General features: G+C 43.9%; 3 protein-coding genes across 3 annotated transcripts; all 3 read left to right on the forward strand.

The window, feature by feature from the left end:
• The first annotated feature begins 342 nt into the window (after positions 1–342).
• On the forward strand, positions 343–1,753 carry LOC136959603 (apolipoprotein D-like). The gene is made up of 4 exons (XM_067253999.1): positions 343–462; positions 956–1,077; positions 1,152–1,240; positions 1,518–1,753. The coding sequence occupies exons 1-4, from the start codon at positions 343–345 to the stop codon at positions 1,751–1,753; spliced, it is 567 nt and encodes a 188-aa protein (XP_067110100.1).
• Positions 1,754–2,326: 573 nt separating this feature from the next.
• On the forward strand, positions 2,327–4,373 carry apoda.1 (apolipoprotein Da, duplicate 1). The gene is made up of 5 exons (XM_067253997.1): positions 2,327–2,336; positions 2,877–3,014; positions 3,311–3,432; positions 3,597–3,682; positions 3,847–4,373. Exons 2-5 carry the CDS (start codon positions 2,877–2,879, stop codon positions 4,080–4,082), a joined length of 582 nt encoding a protein of 193 aa, XP_067110098.1. The 5' UTR covers positions 2,327–2,336; the 3' UTR covers positions 4,083–4,373.
• Positions 4,374–8,574: 4,201 nt separating this feature from the next.
• Positions 8,575–11,370, forward strand: and2 (actinodin2). The gene is made up of 4 exons (XM_067252918.1): positions 8,575–8,647; positions 9,471–9,515; positions 9,654–9,802; positions 10,024–11,370. Exons 1-4 carry the CDS (start codon positions 8,575–8,577, stop codon positions 11,368–11,370), a joined length of 1,614 nt encoding a protein of 537 aa, XP_067109019.1.
• The last annotated feature ends 1,466 nt before the right edge of the window (positions 11,371–12,836 follow it).

Consider the following 12,836-nt stretch of genomic DNA (forward strand, 5'->3'; position numbering starts at 1 on the left):
AAGAACAACATGGTGAACATGAACAACGTGGACATTGTGGCTCCTCCTGACTCATTCTCACAATCATCAGCTTTCAGTTTGCATTTACATTTTTAGTCATTTAGCAGACGCTCTTATCCAGAGCGACTTACAGTAAGTACAGGGACATTCTCCCCGAGGCAAGTAGGGTAAAATGCCTTGCCCAAGGACACAACGTCATTTTGCACGGCCGGGAACCGAACCAACAACCTTCTGATTAATAGACCGACTCCCTAACCGCTCAGCCATCTGACCCAGATGTTACGTCTCTCTCTTTCTGAACCTTCCTCACTGGACTGACTGAACCTTTGTCTCAGCTCTAAGATGCAGATGTTCATGGTGCTTGGTGTCGCTCTCCTGTCCCTGTGGACCACCAACGGGCAGGTGATCAACCCTGGGAGGTGCCCTCTGCCCCCGGTCCAGCAGAGCTTTGATATCTCTCAGGTAAATGGATCACGCTTGACGTACATTTACATTTTACATTTAGTCATTTAGCAGACGCTCTTATCCAGAGCGACTTACAGTAAGTACAGGGACATTCCCCCGAGGCAAGTAGGGTGAAGTGCCTTGCCCAAGGACACAACGTCAGTTTGCATGACCGGGAATCGAACTGGCAACCTTCGGATTACTAGCCCGACTCCCTCACCGCTCAGCCAACTGACTTCTGACCCTTCCACTTCCCAGGGCACCTAGGAAAAGGATGTACAATGGTCCTTTCAGACAAAAATTCCTAAAACGTTGAACTGTCCATTTGAACAGTTTTTGAAATTGTGAATGAGACAGGGCAGATTTAATTGCGGCACAGACCATTATCAAAACTTGAATTCTACAGTTCTGAATACAGAATCCCCATTCAAAACTAATGTTTTTTTATGAGTCCCAAAGACATTCAGTCTCCCAGTAAGTGTTTTAAACCAGACTTTTGTTGTGTGTGCAGTACATGGGAAGGTGGCACGGCATACAGAAAGTGCCTGCCTTCTTCCAGAAGGGAAAATGTAGCCAGGCCACTTACAGCCTTCAGAGTGACGGCACAGTGGAGGTCATCAATCAGTCCCTGCAGTGAGTATACAGAATGTCCAAGTGTTTAATGAGCAAAGGGAGGGTTGTTTGACACATGAGCAATGCTGTTGCAGGTCCGATGGGCGTGTCACCTCCACCGAGGGAATCGCCCGTGTGGTAGATCCCTCTGACCCCGCCAAGCTGGAAGTGAACTTCTTCACAGGTAGGGACAACTGTTTCACAATGTTGAGGACAAGTTCCAAGTCCTTAACATTGAACACATCTGATCCCAAAGTTTCTATCTAATCCTTCCATCTGAGTTTAATTCCAGTGAAATCATAAACGATACTTGTAAGTGCATGTTGTGTGGAATTAGATTGATCCACTTATCTATGGTAGAATTTTCACAGTTAGTCATAACCTAAAATCTGCAGAACATAATCAAAACAAGCTAAATAAGTCCATCTTGGTTTTTGCTTCGATGGTGTTGTCTGTTTCAGGTTCCAGACCTGGCCCTTACTGGGTGCTGTCCACCGACTATGACAGCTACAGCCTTGTGTACTCCTGCACCAACGTTGAAGACCTGCAGCACAGGGTCTTTGTCTGGATCATGAGCAGAGAGAGGACCCTCTCCGCCGACACCGTGGAGGAGCTGCTCAGCATCCTGAGGTCTCACGGCATCTATGACAAGCTCCAGGTTGGCGACCAGAGCGACTGCGGCAGCATGCCTCAGTGACAGAGAGACTCCTGGGTGAGGGAGAGGAGTGGGAATACTTGTAATGATTTCACTGTCCTTTGATTCAATGAACTTCCCTTATTATAAATATATGGAGAAAAAAAAACGCGTTTTGTGTGAGGTTGTTTTGGGATGACAATTATTTTGGTTTAGATTTTCACGCGTGCTGTGAAAATTGTGTGTTGCTTCCAAACAAAACCATCAATTATTCCCTCTGCAAATAAATACCTACCACAGAAAATACCCGTCATGGGCAGTGGGGAATAAAACAAGATGATCTCAAAAGCCTCAGAAGGCCTGGAAATCCTCACAAATCTCACAAAAACATCCTAGAAAAGGATCTGTCCATCCGAAAGAAGAGACCAGCCGGCCAGATTGTTTTATAACATTTATCCTAGTGTGTCCCCCATGACTTTAATTAGATAATTGTTTACTTTATGTCAGAAATAAGCCCTGGTTTCTACAATGGGGCTCATTCAGGAGTCTGGGTCTAAGTGCAGCATGACCTAAGGGAGCTAACGTCTCTTATAAATACACCAGTGTCCAGAGCTGCACCAGATTTGTAGACCTACAGCCCACAGAGGTAAGACAAGATGTTTATTATTGACAGATAATGTAGGATGTCATGTAAATTGACATGGAGATTTTGTTTAGATTTAAAGATTGTGATAACTTGTTCTTTTCCGTTTACTGTATTCATATGTGGAGCATGGCTATTGCTGTAATATCTTTAGCAGGGGGATTTTGTAATAGTATTTTTATACATTTTATTTTCATATGATGTCATAAAAATGACTAAATATGACTTGACTAGTGGATAGAAGAAGTGTCCATAGTTGTACATTTTCAAATAAATCATCCAATCTCACATGCTGTACTATAGCCCTTAATAAATGAGTTAAGTTTAATTTCATATATAACATAAATATCTATAATCTAATGTTTAATGTTCCTGCATGCTCTCGGGGTGCTTAAGCTTAAGAACTGCTGGATGCAGACAAATCTAATTTTAGACAAGGGCGTAGGTTTGGTTGGAACATTGGAACAGACAGATACGTGACAACAACAGGCGTCTTTTCTCTTGATTTACATTTAAACTCAAAACGTTGTTGATTCCTCTCAGATGACAGTCACCCTGGGAAACATGAGGCTGTCTTTTACCCTAGTTCTGCCCCTTCTCCTGCCCCTCATCAGTGCCCAGGTGCCCCATTGGGGCCCATGTCCAGAACCAGCAGTCCAAGCTTCTTTCAGCATCAAGAAGGTACCACACCACCTCTTATTTTTTTCTGACCGATGAGGACATATCTTGACCCCTCAAATCAAATCAAAATGTATTTGTATAGCCCTTTTTACACGCAAGCATGTCACAGAGGGCTTCACATACGCCCATAGAACTGTTGGTTGAGGGGCAACCAGGCAACCCCTTTTTACAAAAAAAAAAACATAAAAGATGACCACTTTCTCTAGTTGTTTAACCCTAAATTACATGGATAGAATCGTGCACACTAGATTTTTTGCTGAATCTGTGTGTGTGTTTTATTTTCTGCCTGATTCTAGTTTATGGGAAGATGGTTTGAAATCGCTAAGCTGCCAGCCCAGTTTGAGAAAGGAAGGTGCATTGAAACCAACTTCACCATGAAGCTTGATCAAACCATTCGAGTAGTCAGCTCAGAAATACTGTGAGTATCAGCACTTGATGAATACAAGATAAAAAAAAACAGTTAGACGGTTTTATCTTGAGCTCGATTAAGGACTTAAGCATATTTCTGTATTATATAGTGCAGTTAGTGGAGACATATTTTGATACTGAGCTTTTGACCCTTTCATATTCTAACACTGACAGAAAAGGAGAGGTGAGAACTATTGAGGGGACAGGAGTAACAGAGGATCCGAAGAATCCTGCCAAGCTTGGGATCAGCTACTCCTATGGTGAGTGTGTGTGTTTGTTTGTTTGTGTTTGTGTGCGTGTCAGTGTGTGCTTAACTCCTGTTTTCGTTGACCTTATAAGAAGGATAATGTGATCGCATTGGTCTAATCTAGCCTTCACTGAAATACTGAAATAAACGTTTGAGTTGTTTCTGTGTGTCCAATAGTCCTACCTTATTCCCCATACTGGATTTTGTCCACGGACTATGACAACTCTGCCTTGATCTACTCCTGTACTGATGTCCTGCGACTGTTCCACGTAGACTTCGCCTGGATCCTCAGTCGCACGAGAACTCTACCAGCGGCCACCATTGAAAAATCCAAAGCAACTTTTACCAACAACAACATTGACGTTAGCAGAATGATCGCTAGCAGGCAGCAAGGGTGTGACAAGACACTTTGAGTGATCTTAGTTGAAATTATAGGGCAGAAGTATTAGACTGTTTACTGGATCAATTTACTTAAATAAACTCACAAGTTAAGTTACCAAAACAAATGTATGCTTCAGTGATGGGTTTTCAGAAGTTTTTCTTGAGCGGAGTCCTACTTGTAATGTACAGTAATATTGTCTTTTGTATTTAAATGTTATTTTATTCAGACATACAGTATTTGTGTCGTATCACAGGAAGTTAACTGACCTAATTCACATGTTTATCCCATAAAGTGAAAACGTGAGGTCACGTATTAGATTTAATAAAGTTCAATGATTACTTGATTGACTCAAGACCTTTCTCTCGGTCATGGAGCACTGGTGGACATCTACTGCCACCATGTGGTTTGAGAGACGTTTATGGGAGGTCGATATGTGAACTCAAGTTTAAGTGAGTTAGGCCTACAGTATTAGTGTATATAAATGCTGCACTCGTAATATTGTAAAGTAAAGTTCTATAACCTAGAACGCCATACGTAGATCTTGATGCGATTTGCTGACTGAGTTGCTAGTGCCAGCAGTGTAGTAGCCTGAATGGTTGCTGATGAAGGCCTACCTCGAAATTGAAAGGCCTTCACTTGAAACAATATAGGCCTACATCGTGTAGCTATATTTTTGGGGCTTTTTACTGAAAGGAAAAGCACTGTTTGTTAAAACTAGCAGCTTTTCCTTGACACACTGGCACTTAGTATAGTATAACGTAGAGCATTAGGACATAGTTTCATTTTCTGGGCTGAGAACAGCAGGAGCTTTTTTTCTAACGACCTCCAACAAATCAGTTTAATTCACAGAATTAAACTGCTCCCAGCTCCCAGGTCTCCAAGGCTGTAGTCTATAAAGGTGCACATGAAAATGTAATAGCATAAATCCAGTTGTACTCTGCTCACACCAAGATTTCTGTGGATCATTTCAACTGATTAAAGTAGATGGATTGGCATTGAACCTCATCCTGTTTTAAAAAAAATGTTTGAATAGTTTTAGAGTTGAAGAGTTTTAAGGGCACATTGAATCTATTAGCAGATGCTTTCCACTTGTAGACTTCTGAAGTCTGTTGGCTCTGGGGCAGCAGGAAAGGCTTTACTGCTCTCCCTTTTTACAAAGTGAGTTGTATCATGGAGTGTGATCCTTGTCCTGAGGCCAAACAACATCAAACAGGCATGGCTTCTCCCATATGCCACACAGATTCATCCCAGACCTCCACTGCGGGAACACTTACACCCGTTAGGTGTGCATGCTCACTTTAGGAGAACGGCTTTACTACCTTTTAAATAGGCATACAGTGTCTTGTTGGAAAGGCATCCCAAAACCAAAGTGGAAAATGTGTTATTTTGTAAACCAGACAGATAGCTGATATTTTGAATCCAAAATAATAAACAAATTGATGTTTAGATGTTGATCAACAGGAGAAAATATTAAATTCACATATCTACTCAAAGACATGTGCACCATCCAAAAACACTATTGTGGCTCTCTAAAATGATGCGTTTCCCCCATGCATTTCACAAAAGTAGATTGAGAAGGCTTGCACTGTGTCTAAAAATGTGTTTCTTAAAAGTAAAAAAAAACGTACAAAAATCTTCAACGTGACATAGGAGGGGAAAAAACGAACGTTTGAGTGCCTAGTTTATCTGAGGGAACAGGTAATACTGTGTGTTTCATAGGTAAAGTCTTTCATTTTCGTCAAAGTGTTGTTGTTGTTTTTGTGTGTAGCTGTGGTTTTAGATGACAGCTTTTATGCACAGAAAACGGAATGTAGACTGAGAACAAAGACAGCTCAGTGATGTCTGCATACCACAGTCTTATCAGAGCTAACGTGTAACATGCCTCATTTTGATGCAAAGAACGACATGAATAGTTAGAGTTTAGAAGGTTCAGTCTTCTAAATAACCCATATGTGGGTATTAAGGCAAAATAATGTATTTCTATAAGATTACTGTAGGATTAGACGATATCCTGGTCGTGTCTGTACAGAGTTCTCAGATTGACCTTTGACCTTGACTCAGACACCCAGGAAGGAACTGGAAACAAGTGCATTCCCAGAGCTCTTTGCTTTTATCCCCTTGCTCCTCTGCGACCCAACATTCCCACTTAAAAAGTTATAGGAAAATGCTTTGCTTGCATGATGTTGATATATGACTGACATGACATAATTTGTTATGTTTCATCTGTCTTCACAGATTTTGAAGACCTCTTTGACGATGATGACATCTTGTAAAATGTTTCAACATCTTTACATTTTTGATATGTTAACAGATAAGTGCACAAAACTCTATTTTCATACTTTTTTACTTGCAAGACTATCAATTTAAAGTGTAAATGACATGTCATTTTCATTCATGTAAGTTTCAGGTTTGAACAAATTCTTAAAAAGTCAACACTGGCTCCAGATGTTGTGAAATTCTTCAAATCCCCCAAATTACTCCATATATGGTATGCAAAAATTATGAGTTTCTATCATGTTCGTGTTCTAAACTGCTTCCAGACTGGATTGTAGGTTTCTAAGCATTGAGGAACACCTGTTTTAAAAATAATTACATATGTGATTTCAGGGTCCTATATGCAGTCACCTTAAACTTACTGCAGATGGCAAATGATGAATTGAGGTCTGCAAAAAAAGTTAAAATGGACAGAATTATTTATGCTGACACAAATCACTCTCTGACAATCTCACAATATGTACATTATGCCTCTGTATTAAATACAGCATATTCTGTGACATTGTTTTAATATATATTAAGTATTGAAAAAGTTATAATATTATAATAATAATAAAAACTCTTACATGTTGACTATTACATGTTAAGGAGCATAATAGTAAAACTGCTTATGTGAAAGTGGTTGTCAGGGCGTCATAATTTTTACAACAAGGGTCTGGTTTTCTAATGAGTTTTCCTTTCACATGCAGTTTTTAACGGCTTTCTAAGCCTTTCACGCAAACTTTTTTTCCCATCTTTATAAAAAAAGAATTTTCTGTATTTAGTTGTTATGGCTGCAATAGCATTAAATAACATTTGTGACATATGAAATTCAATACTTTTCCAGTAAGACACATACTGTACCTTAATGACATGAGAAGGATAAAGAAAAAGGTTAGCCAAGTGCCACACACCTTAACATACATTTACATGTATACATATGTATACATACATAACATACAGTATCTGAACATACATTTGATTGAAACAGAAATCAAAAGTCAACATTTTCACTGTATCTTTCAAAACTATCATTAAAGAGATTGTCCCCATTGATCAACATGATTGGTCAAACATATGCATTAGATTCACTGGATACAAAGAGTGCATGGCGTGTTCTTACGGAAGAGACCATCACTTGATATAAACCTGCAGCAGCTTTCTCTGGCTTCATCAAGCATGTTTTAGCATCTCTCAGAGACCAGGTAGCTAAAATAACTACTTGTGTGATTTGTTGTTATTTGCTTTATTCAGTCTTCTCTTTCAGAACACACATACATTGACATACAGTAACAGTCTCTCCTATACTGTCACCTCAACACAGTTACTCCTGACTGTAATTAAGCGAGAGATGGTCACGGGCTGTTTGTCTGCGGGAATCACATTTTTTCTGTCTTCTGTATGTCATCATGCACATAAATTCCATCTCAGAGCAGAAACTTGTATCCAACGCATAAATAACACCCTGTGGATGGTCCTTCAGCAGGCTCGTCTTACTGTTCACCTCGTCCTAATTACAGGACCCCCATTGGCTGGCCCAACGGTACAGGAGCCTATCCTGTCGCTCCTAACAGCGTGCTTCAGCCGTATGACATGCCTTTTTGTTTTTAATGATTAAAGGGCTCCTTAAAAATGTTGCCCAGCCCAACTGTCCCATACAGGGAGCAGAGAGATAGAGTGTACACATCTCAGACTAACAACACCTCCTCAGCACTCAGTCCAGAGAGCCTGCGGCTCTTGAGGTGATCCTAGGAGGTCTGAACATTCAACACCTTTACAGGTAGGGGTCCAGCGATTCTTGTTTTCGACCAAAACTGGGTAATGGGTGGACAGAAAAAATACTTTTCAGTGTTTTTGTAACTGAATTTAGATGTACTTTGTTGGGGTTATGGTTACAGTCACAGCCAACAGTGTTGTGAGCAAATACAGTTTCTCAGTTCACAGCAGTTCATCTTCGAGTTCCACTAACTCTCATATTTTCTCTCTTTTCACATTTAACATGTTTGATGTTTATAACAATTTTTTTTTTTACTTCAATGGATCTTCTTGACTTGTGTACAGTAGGTAACTACAAACAGACATTTCAAAGATTCCATTTGAGATCAAGTACTTTACCTTAAAGTTAATCACCTAACCAGGCACTGAGAGGAGACTGTCAGTATCCCATTTCAGAGGTCATGTCTCTGGACTCGAAGGTAACTGTTTGTCCCATTGGATCCCCTGAAACAGAATCTCCTCCATCTACCTTAGGAAAAGAAAAGAGACAGAAAATGGCGCCTGTTGGAAGACGGTGGTTTTCCCTGACCTACACTGGAATCCTGCTTGCAGTTGTCTTATTACCAGGTGAGATTTCAGTGTTTCATTGTCTCAGCTGTTATATACACGTTAACTGGTAGGCAAACATACCACAAAAGGAAATTACTCTATAGCCACAATACACTGCAGCTGTCTCCCATAAAAGCCAAAGTCTTATGAAACTTTATGCATACAGTATTACCAAATGCCACAAGTCATTGATAAAGAGTATACAAATACATTTATGAGATGCCTAAATGTCAGTGATGATGGATAGTCATAGATCGTTAGATGAAATGTAAGGGATTCAGATGATCGTCTGTTACAGACTTTTATGTGCGTTTCACTCTGCCAGGACAGTATGTCATTAATACTTCAGAGCAGCACTATTTCTCCTTGGCGAAGGTGAGCGACTAGGGGCTTATGTATAATCAGCTGACTGTGCTTTTTCCTTCAAGTCGTAAAGTTCTAAAGGCAACCCCTGCCGCTAAGTACATACGTGTGGAGCTGTGATGCCTGCTGAACATGTCAACCCCTCTTGTCGTCTTCACATGATTTCAATAATTGGAGTGGAGGGTGTGTGTGTGTGTGTACGTGTTGGGTTGCTTTGAGCATGTTGCTTTGTAGTTTTATGGCTCGACTTCCAGTGGGCCCCCCAATATCAGGAGCACACACCCCCCCCCCCCCCCCCGTTGTGATTGTGTTCAAAGGTAGGCAGCAGCTTTGGGGTCTGCAGGACGCTGCCCTGCGCCCGCCTGCCGTCACCTCCCTCCTCCTCGGGCTTGTTAGCGGGTCAGCATTTTCCCCCTTCTGTAGGAGGGAACACAACATCTGGTTCCAGTCCTCTCAAGTCCCTGTTCCTGTTTTACAGAGTTCCTGGGGGCCGTTCCTGTGGGGCAGCAGGAGCAGGGGGAGGGTGAGTGAGAGGATCAAGCTGAGTCTGGATGTATCGCTCATGGAGGATGGGAGATGCAACTCCTGTACGGTACATTCATAAACACACACACACACAGCCTTACATAGGATTTATCGACATTCTCCCGTTTTTGATCAGACACTGCCGTATCTAGTGAGGTGAAAAGCCATGCCATGGCCAACCTGAAGAAGCTGGTTCGCAACACGAGAAGCCTGCCCCAGGTTAAGCGTTTGCCAGACTTCTGGGGGTGGTACAAGTACTTCATGGAGACTGGAAATCAGGAAGGAGTGAGTGACAGCGGGAATGATTATTATTAGACATTTTATTCTCTGGGTACAAAATAACTTGACATTTTGACAGTTCAGTCAAAATCAAAATTTGATCAGTCACTCTTGGGAAAGGGTTAGTGTGTACATTGTATGAAAGGAACCAAGGGAAGTCATTCCCATCCTAGTATTTCGTGATCTTGATGTCTCTCTCTCTCTCCCTCTCTCTCTGTGCTCCCCAGGTAGAGGACCTGGACCGTATGTACATGGCTTACCTGCAGAACAAGCACAGATCTGAGGAGGGCCCCACCTTCAACCACTACCTCACCCACCTCAGCGAGATCTACAAGTCGTGTGCCGACTCCGACGACCCCGAGTGCATCGCAGAGTCCACCAGCAAGCCCAAAGCCAAGTTGGTCATGCCTGCTCCCGTCAAGGCAGCCCCCGTGAGACTGTGCAACCCATACTACGACCCCTACTGCCTGTTCCCTCTGCTGCCCAAGGCCGCAGTCCCAGAGCCTGCCCCGGCTCCGGCCAAAGTCCCCGCTCCCATCCTGACCCCCATGCTGCCCATCCCCATGAAGTCCCCCACAGGGTTCTACTACTACGCCCCTGTCCTGGAGCCCTTCCTGAGCGCTGAGCAGAAGACGGAGCTCCTACGCATCTGCAACCCCTCCGACGTCGAGTGTCTCCAGTACCACCTGCGTGCCGCCTATGGGTACCGCCCCGCTCCCGGCCCTGCCCCGTCCTACTCTGCCCTGGGCTGCGACCCCACCAAGGACCCCTACTGTAAGCCCCTGCTTGTGCAAAAGGCCCCGACCGGCTACTACCACCTGTACCCCACTTGCAACCCCGAGATCGACCCCCTGTGTGTGGCCAACGTGGCAGCCCCACCAGCGCCCGCTCCCGAGGCTGCTGCGGTCGAGGAAGCCCCCAAGGAGCAGCACTGCAACCCCCTCTTCGACGAGGGCTGCAACCCCCTGACCGCCACCAAGTTGTCCAGCCTCACCAAGCCCGTGCTGGAGTTCACCCCCAAGGACGAGCCAGCGCCCCCCACCCCTGCCCTGGCCCCATTCCGCCCCGCCCTGGCGCCCTGCGACCCCACCTACGACCCCTTCTGCCTGCTGAGGGCGGCCGCCGCGCTGCGCAAGCCGCCCCAGCTCCTGCCCCAGTACGAAGTCCGCTCCCGCCTGGGGGTCAAGGGCAAGACGAAGGAGGGGTACGACTGCTACATCCACTACGACGAGGGTTGCGCGGCCGTGGAGGCCAGCGATGATGCCAAGGCCGCCGCCCCCGCCTGCCACCCGTTTGACCCCACCTGCAGCAAGTTCGCTGCTCCTGCCCCCGCCGCCGGCCCGTCCAAGAACGGTGTGATCGAGCCACATCCCGACTGCGACCCCGAGGTCGACTACAACTGCCGTCTGCGTCGAGCCGACCCCGCTGCCTCCGCCGCCGATGAACCCGCCCAGCAGGAGGAGCCGAGCCGCGAGGCGCCACACCCCTTCGCCGGCTACACAGCTCCCGAGTACGCCGGCCCACGGTTCGAAGACTTCCTCAGGGGATACATGAGCCAGTACAGGAAGAAGTGAATCATCAGAGTAACACGGTCATGATAGCGAGCCATTATATGTGTCGCACTGACACACTCCTCTCCCTCTCACACACAGTCTAGCAGGGTGACAGGGTTCAATCAACACTGACACCCAGATCTCGGATCCAAACTCTGATCACAGAGACTTATAATGTCCCAATATGTTCCAGTTGCAGTCAGTTATATTAGTGGGCTATACGTTTCTATAGGTTTTATCGTCACATAGAAAACTAGGTAAAATGTGTGAATTAAACACAACACTGCATATCTGCAGGAGCAGTTCTCTGTGTAGATGGTGTGTGTTCTAGAGTAGAGTACTGCACTTGAAGGTGGATTAGTCATAATTCATGTGTATGCAAAGTATCTCCCCGTGTTGTACATTGATTTGTGAACATTATTCTCTCTAAAATGTATTTAATGTTGTTTTCATAGCTTTTCTGTAGCTGCAGACCTCAAACACCCTCCACTATTTTGTTTTTTTTTAAAGTTCCAAATAAAGACATGTTCTGAAACTAAGCTGGCTTTTACTTCTGAGGATGATAACAACCTATGGCTCTGACAAGTCAAGTCACAAGCACATCCAACTGAATTGTAAAGAAACATCAATGAAACTAAAACAAGATGAATTTTTTCAAGTTACCTTGACAGCTTAAACTGTACAATAAGATACACTGTACTTATTACTGTACTTACTTAGAAACAGACCTACATGGAAGTCACAAACTCTATCCACTGCTGTCTTGTCTTACATTGCCACTTCAAGTACTCTCAACAACACAAATTCCTAACATGTTCAAGAAGTAGGCCTAGAGGCTGAGATGAAAAGCTCTGAGAACCAACCTTTTTGGCACTGTACAGAACTGACAGTCCAATAAACAACAAAGACCCAGCAAACCCAGCTTTCAGTTCAGTTGTGTCATCTTGATCAAGATGTTGGATCAATTTTGCGCATAAACTAAGGACTGAATAAGACTGGTGTTGGGATACGTACCATGGCTATCAATTTGCATAACTGCATCTGTGTCAAACAGACGGGTTCGAGGCCTGTGGTTGAGCTGTCACCAACCCCTAGCGTGCTACACCCTATGCTGAGGGCTACGGCCGCTGCTGACATTTTTAAAGGCAGCTAGCACGCAGCGGGACACAGTAATGAGTACCTGAACGTCAACACGCTCCGTTGGAAGCCGGGGGAAATATGCTCCCTAATTGCAGGTGTCTCCTAGTAAACGTTTGGTTTTATGGAGGGTTCTCCTTTCCTAAGGTTGAAACGGACCTTCCTCTTCGTGGGTTCAGCTGCATTCGGCAGTTAAAAAAAACAGACATGTAGAAGCGGAGGGAGACTGACTGACTAGTTGTAACAGCTCAACATGTAAAAAATGATTACGAGGCGTCCTTCAAAATGACTGTTAGGCTTACTGCTACTTCCACAAGGGGGCATCAGAAACTCACTACGTTCTCTTAAGC

This window comes from Osmerus mordax, chromosome 16 (assembly GCF_038355195.1).
Source record: "Osmerus mordax isolate fOsmMor3 chromosome 16, fOsmMor3.pri, whole genome shotgun sequence".
NCBI classification, from domain to species: Eukaryota; Metazoa; Chordata; class Actinopteri; order Osmeriformes; family Osmeridae; genus Osmerus; species Osmerus mordax.

Coding starts and splice junctions, on each gene's coding strand:
- LOC136959603 (XM_067253999.1), top strand. CDS start 343: ATGCAGATGTTCATGGTGCTTGGTGTCGCTCTCCTGTCCCTGTGGACC. Junction 463..955: donor AGAGCTTTGATATCTCTCAG/GTAAATGGATCA, acceptor TTGTGTGTGCAG/TACATGGGAAGGTGGCACGG. Junction 1,241..1,517: donor GGAAGTGAACTTCTTCACAG/GTAGGGACAACT, acceptor TGTCTGTTTCAG/GTTCCAGACCTGGCCCTTAC.
- apoda.1 (XM_067253997.1), top strand. CDS start 2,877: ATGACAGTCACCCTGGGAAACATGAGGCTGTCTTTTACCCTAGTTCTG. Junction 3,015..3,310: donor CTTCTTTCAGCATCAAGAAG/GTACCACACCAC, acceptor GCCTGATTCTAG/TTTATGGGAAGATGGTTTGA. Junction 3,683..3,846: donor TGGGATCAGCTACTCCTATG/GTGAGTGTGTGT, acceptor TGTGTCCAATAG/TCCTACCTTATTCCCCATAC.
- and2 (XM_067252918.1), top strand. CDS start 8,575: ATGGCGCCTGTTGGAAGACGGTGGTTTTCCCTGACCTACACTGGAATC. Junction 8,648..9,470: donor TGCAGTTGTCTTATTACCAG/GTGAGATTTCAG, acceptor CCTGTTTTACAG/AGTTCCTGGGGGCCGTTCCT. Junction 9,803..10,023: donor AGACTGGAAATCAGGAAGGA/GTGAGTGACAGC, acceptor TGTGCTCCCCAG/GTAGAGGACCTGGACCGTAT.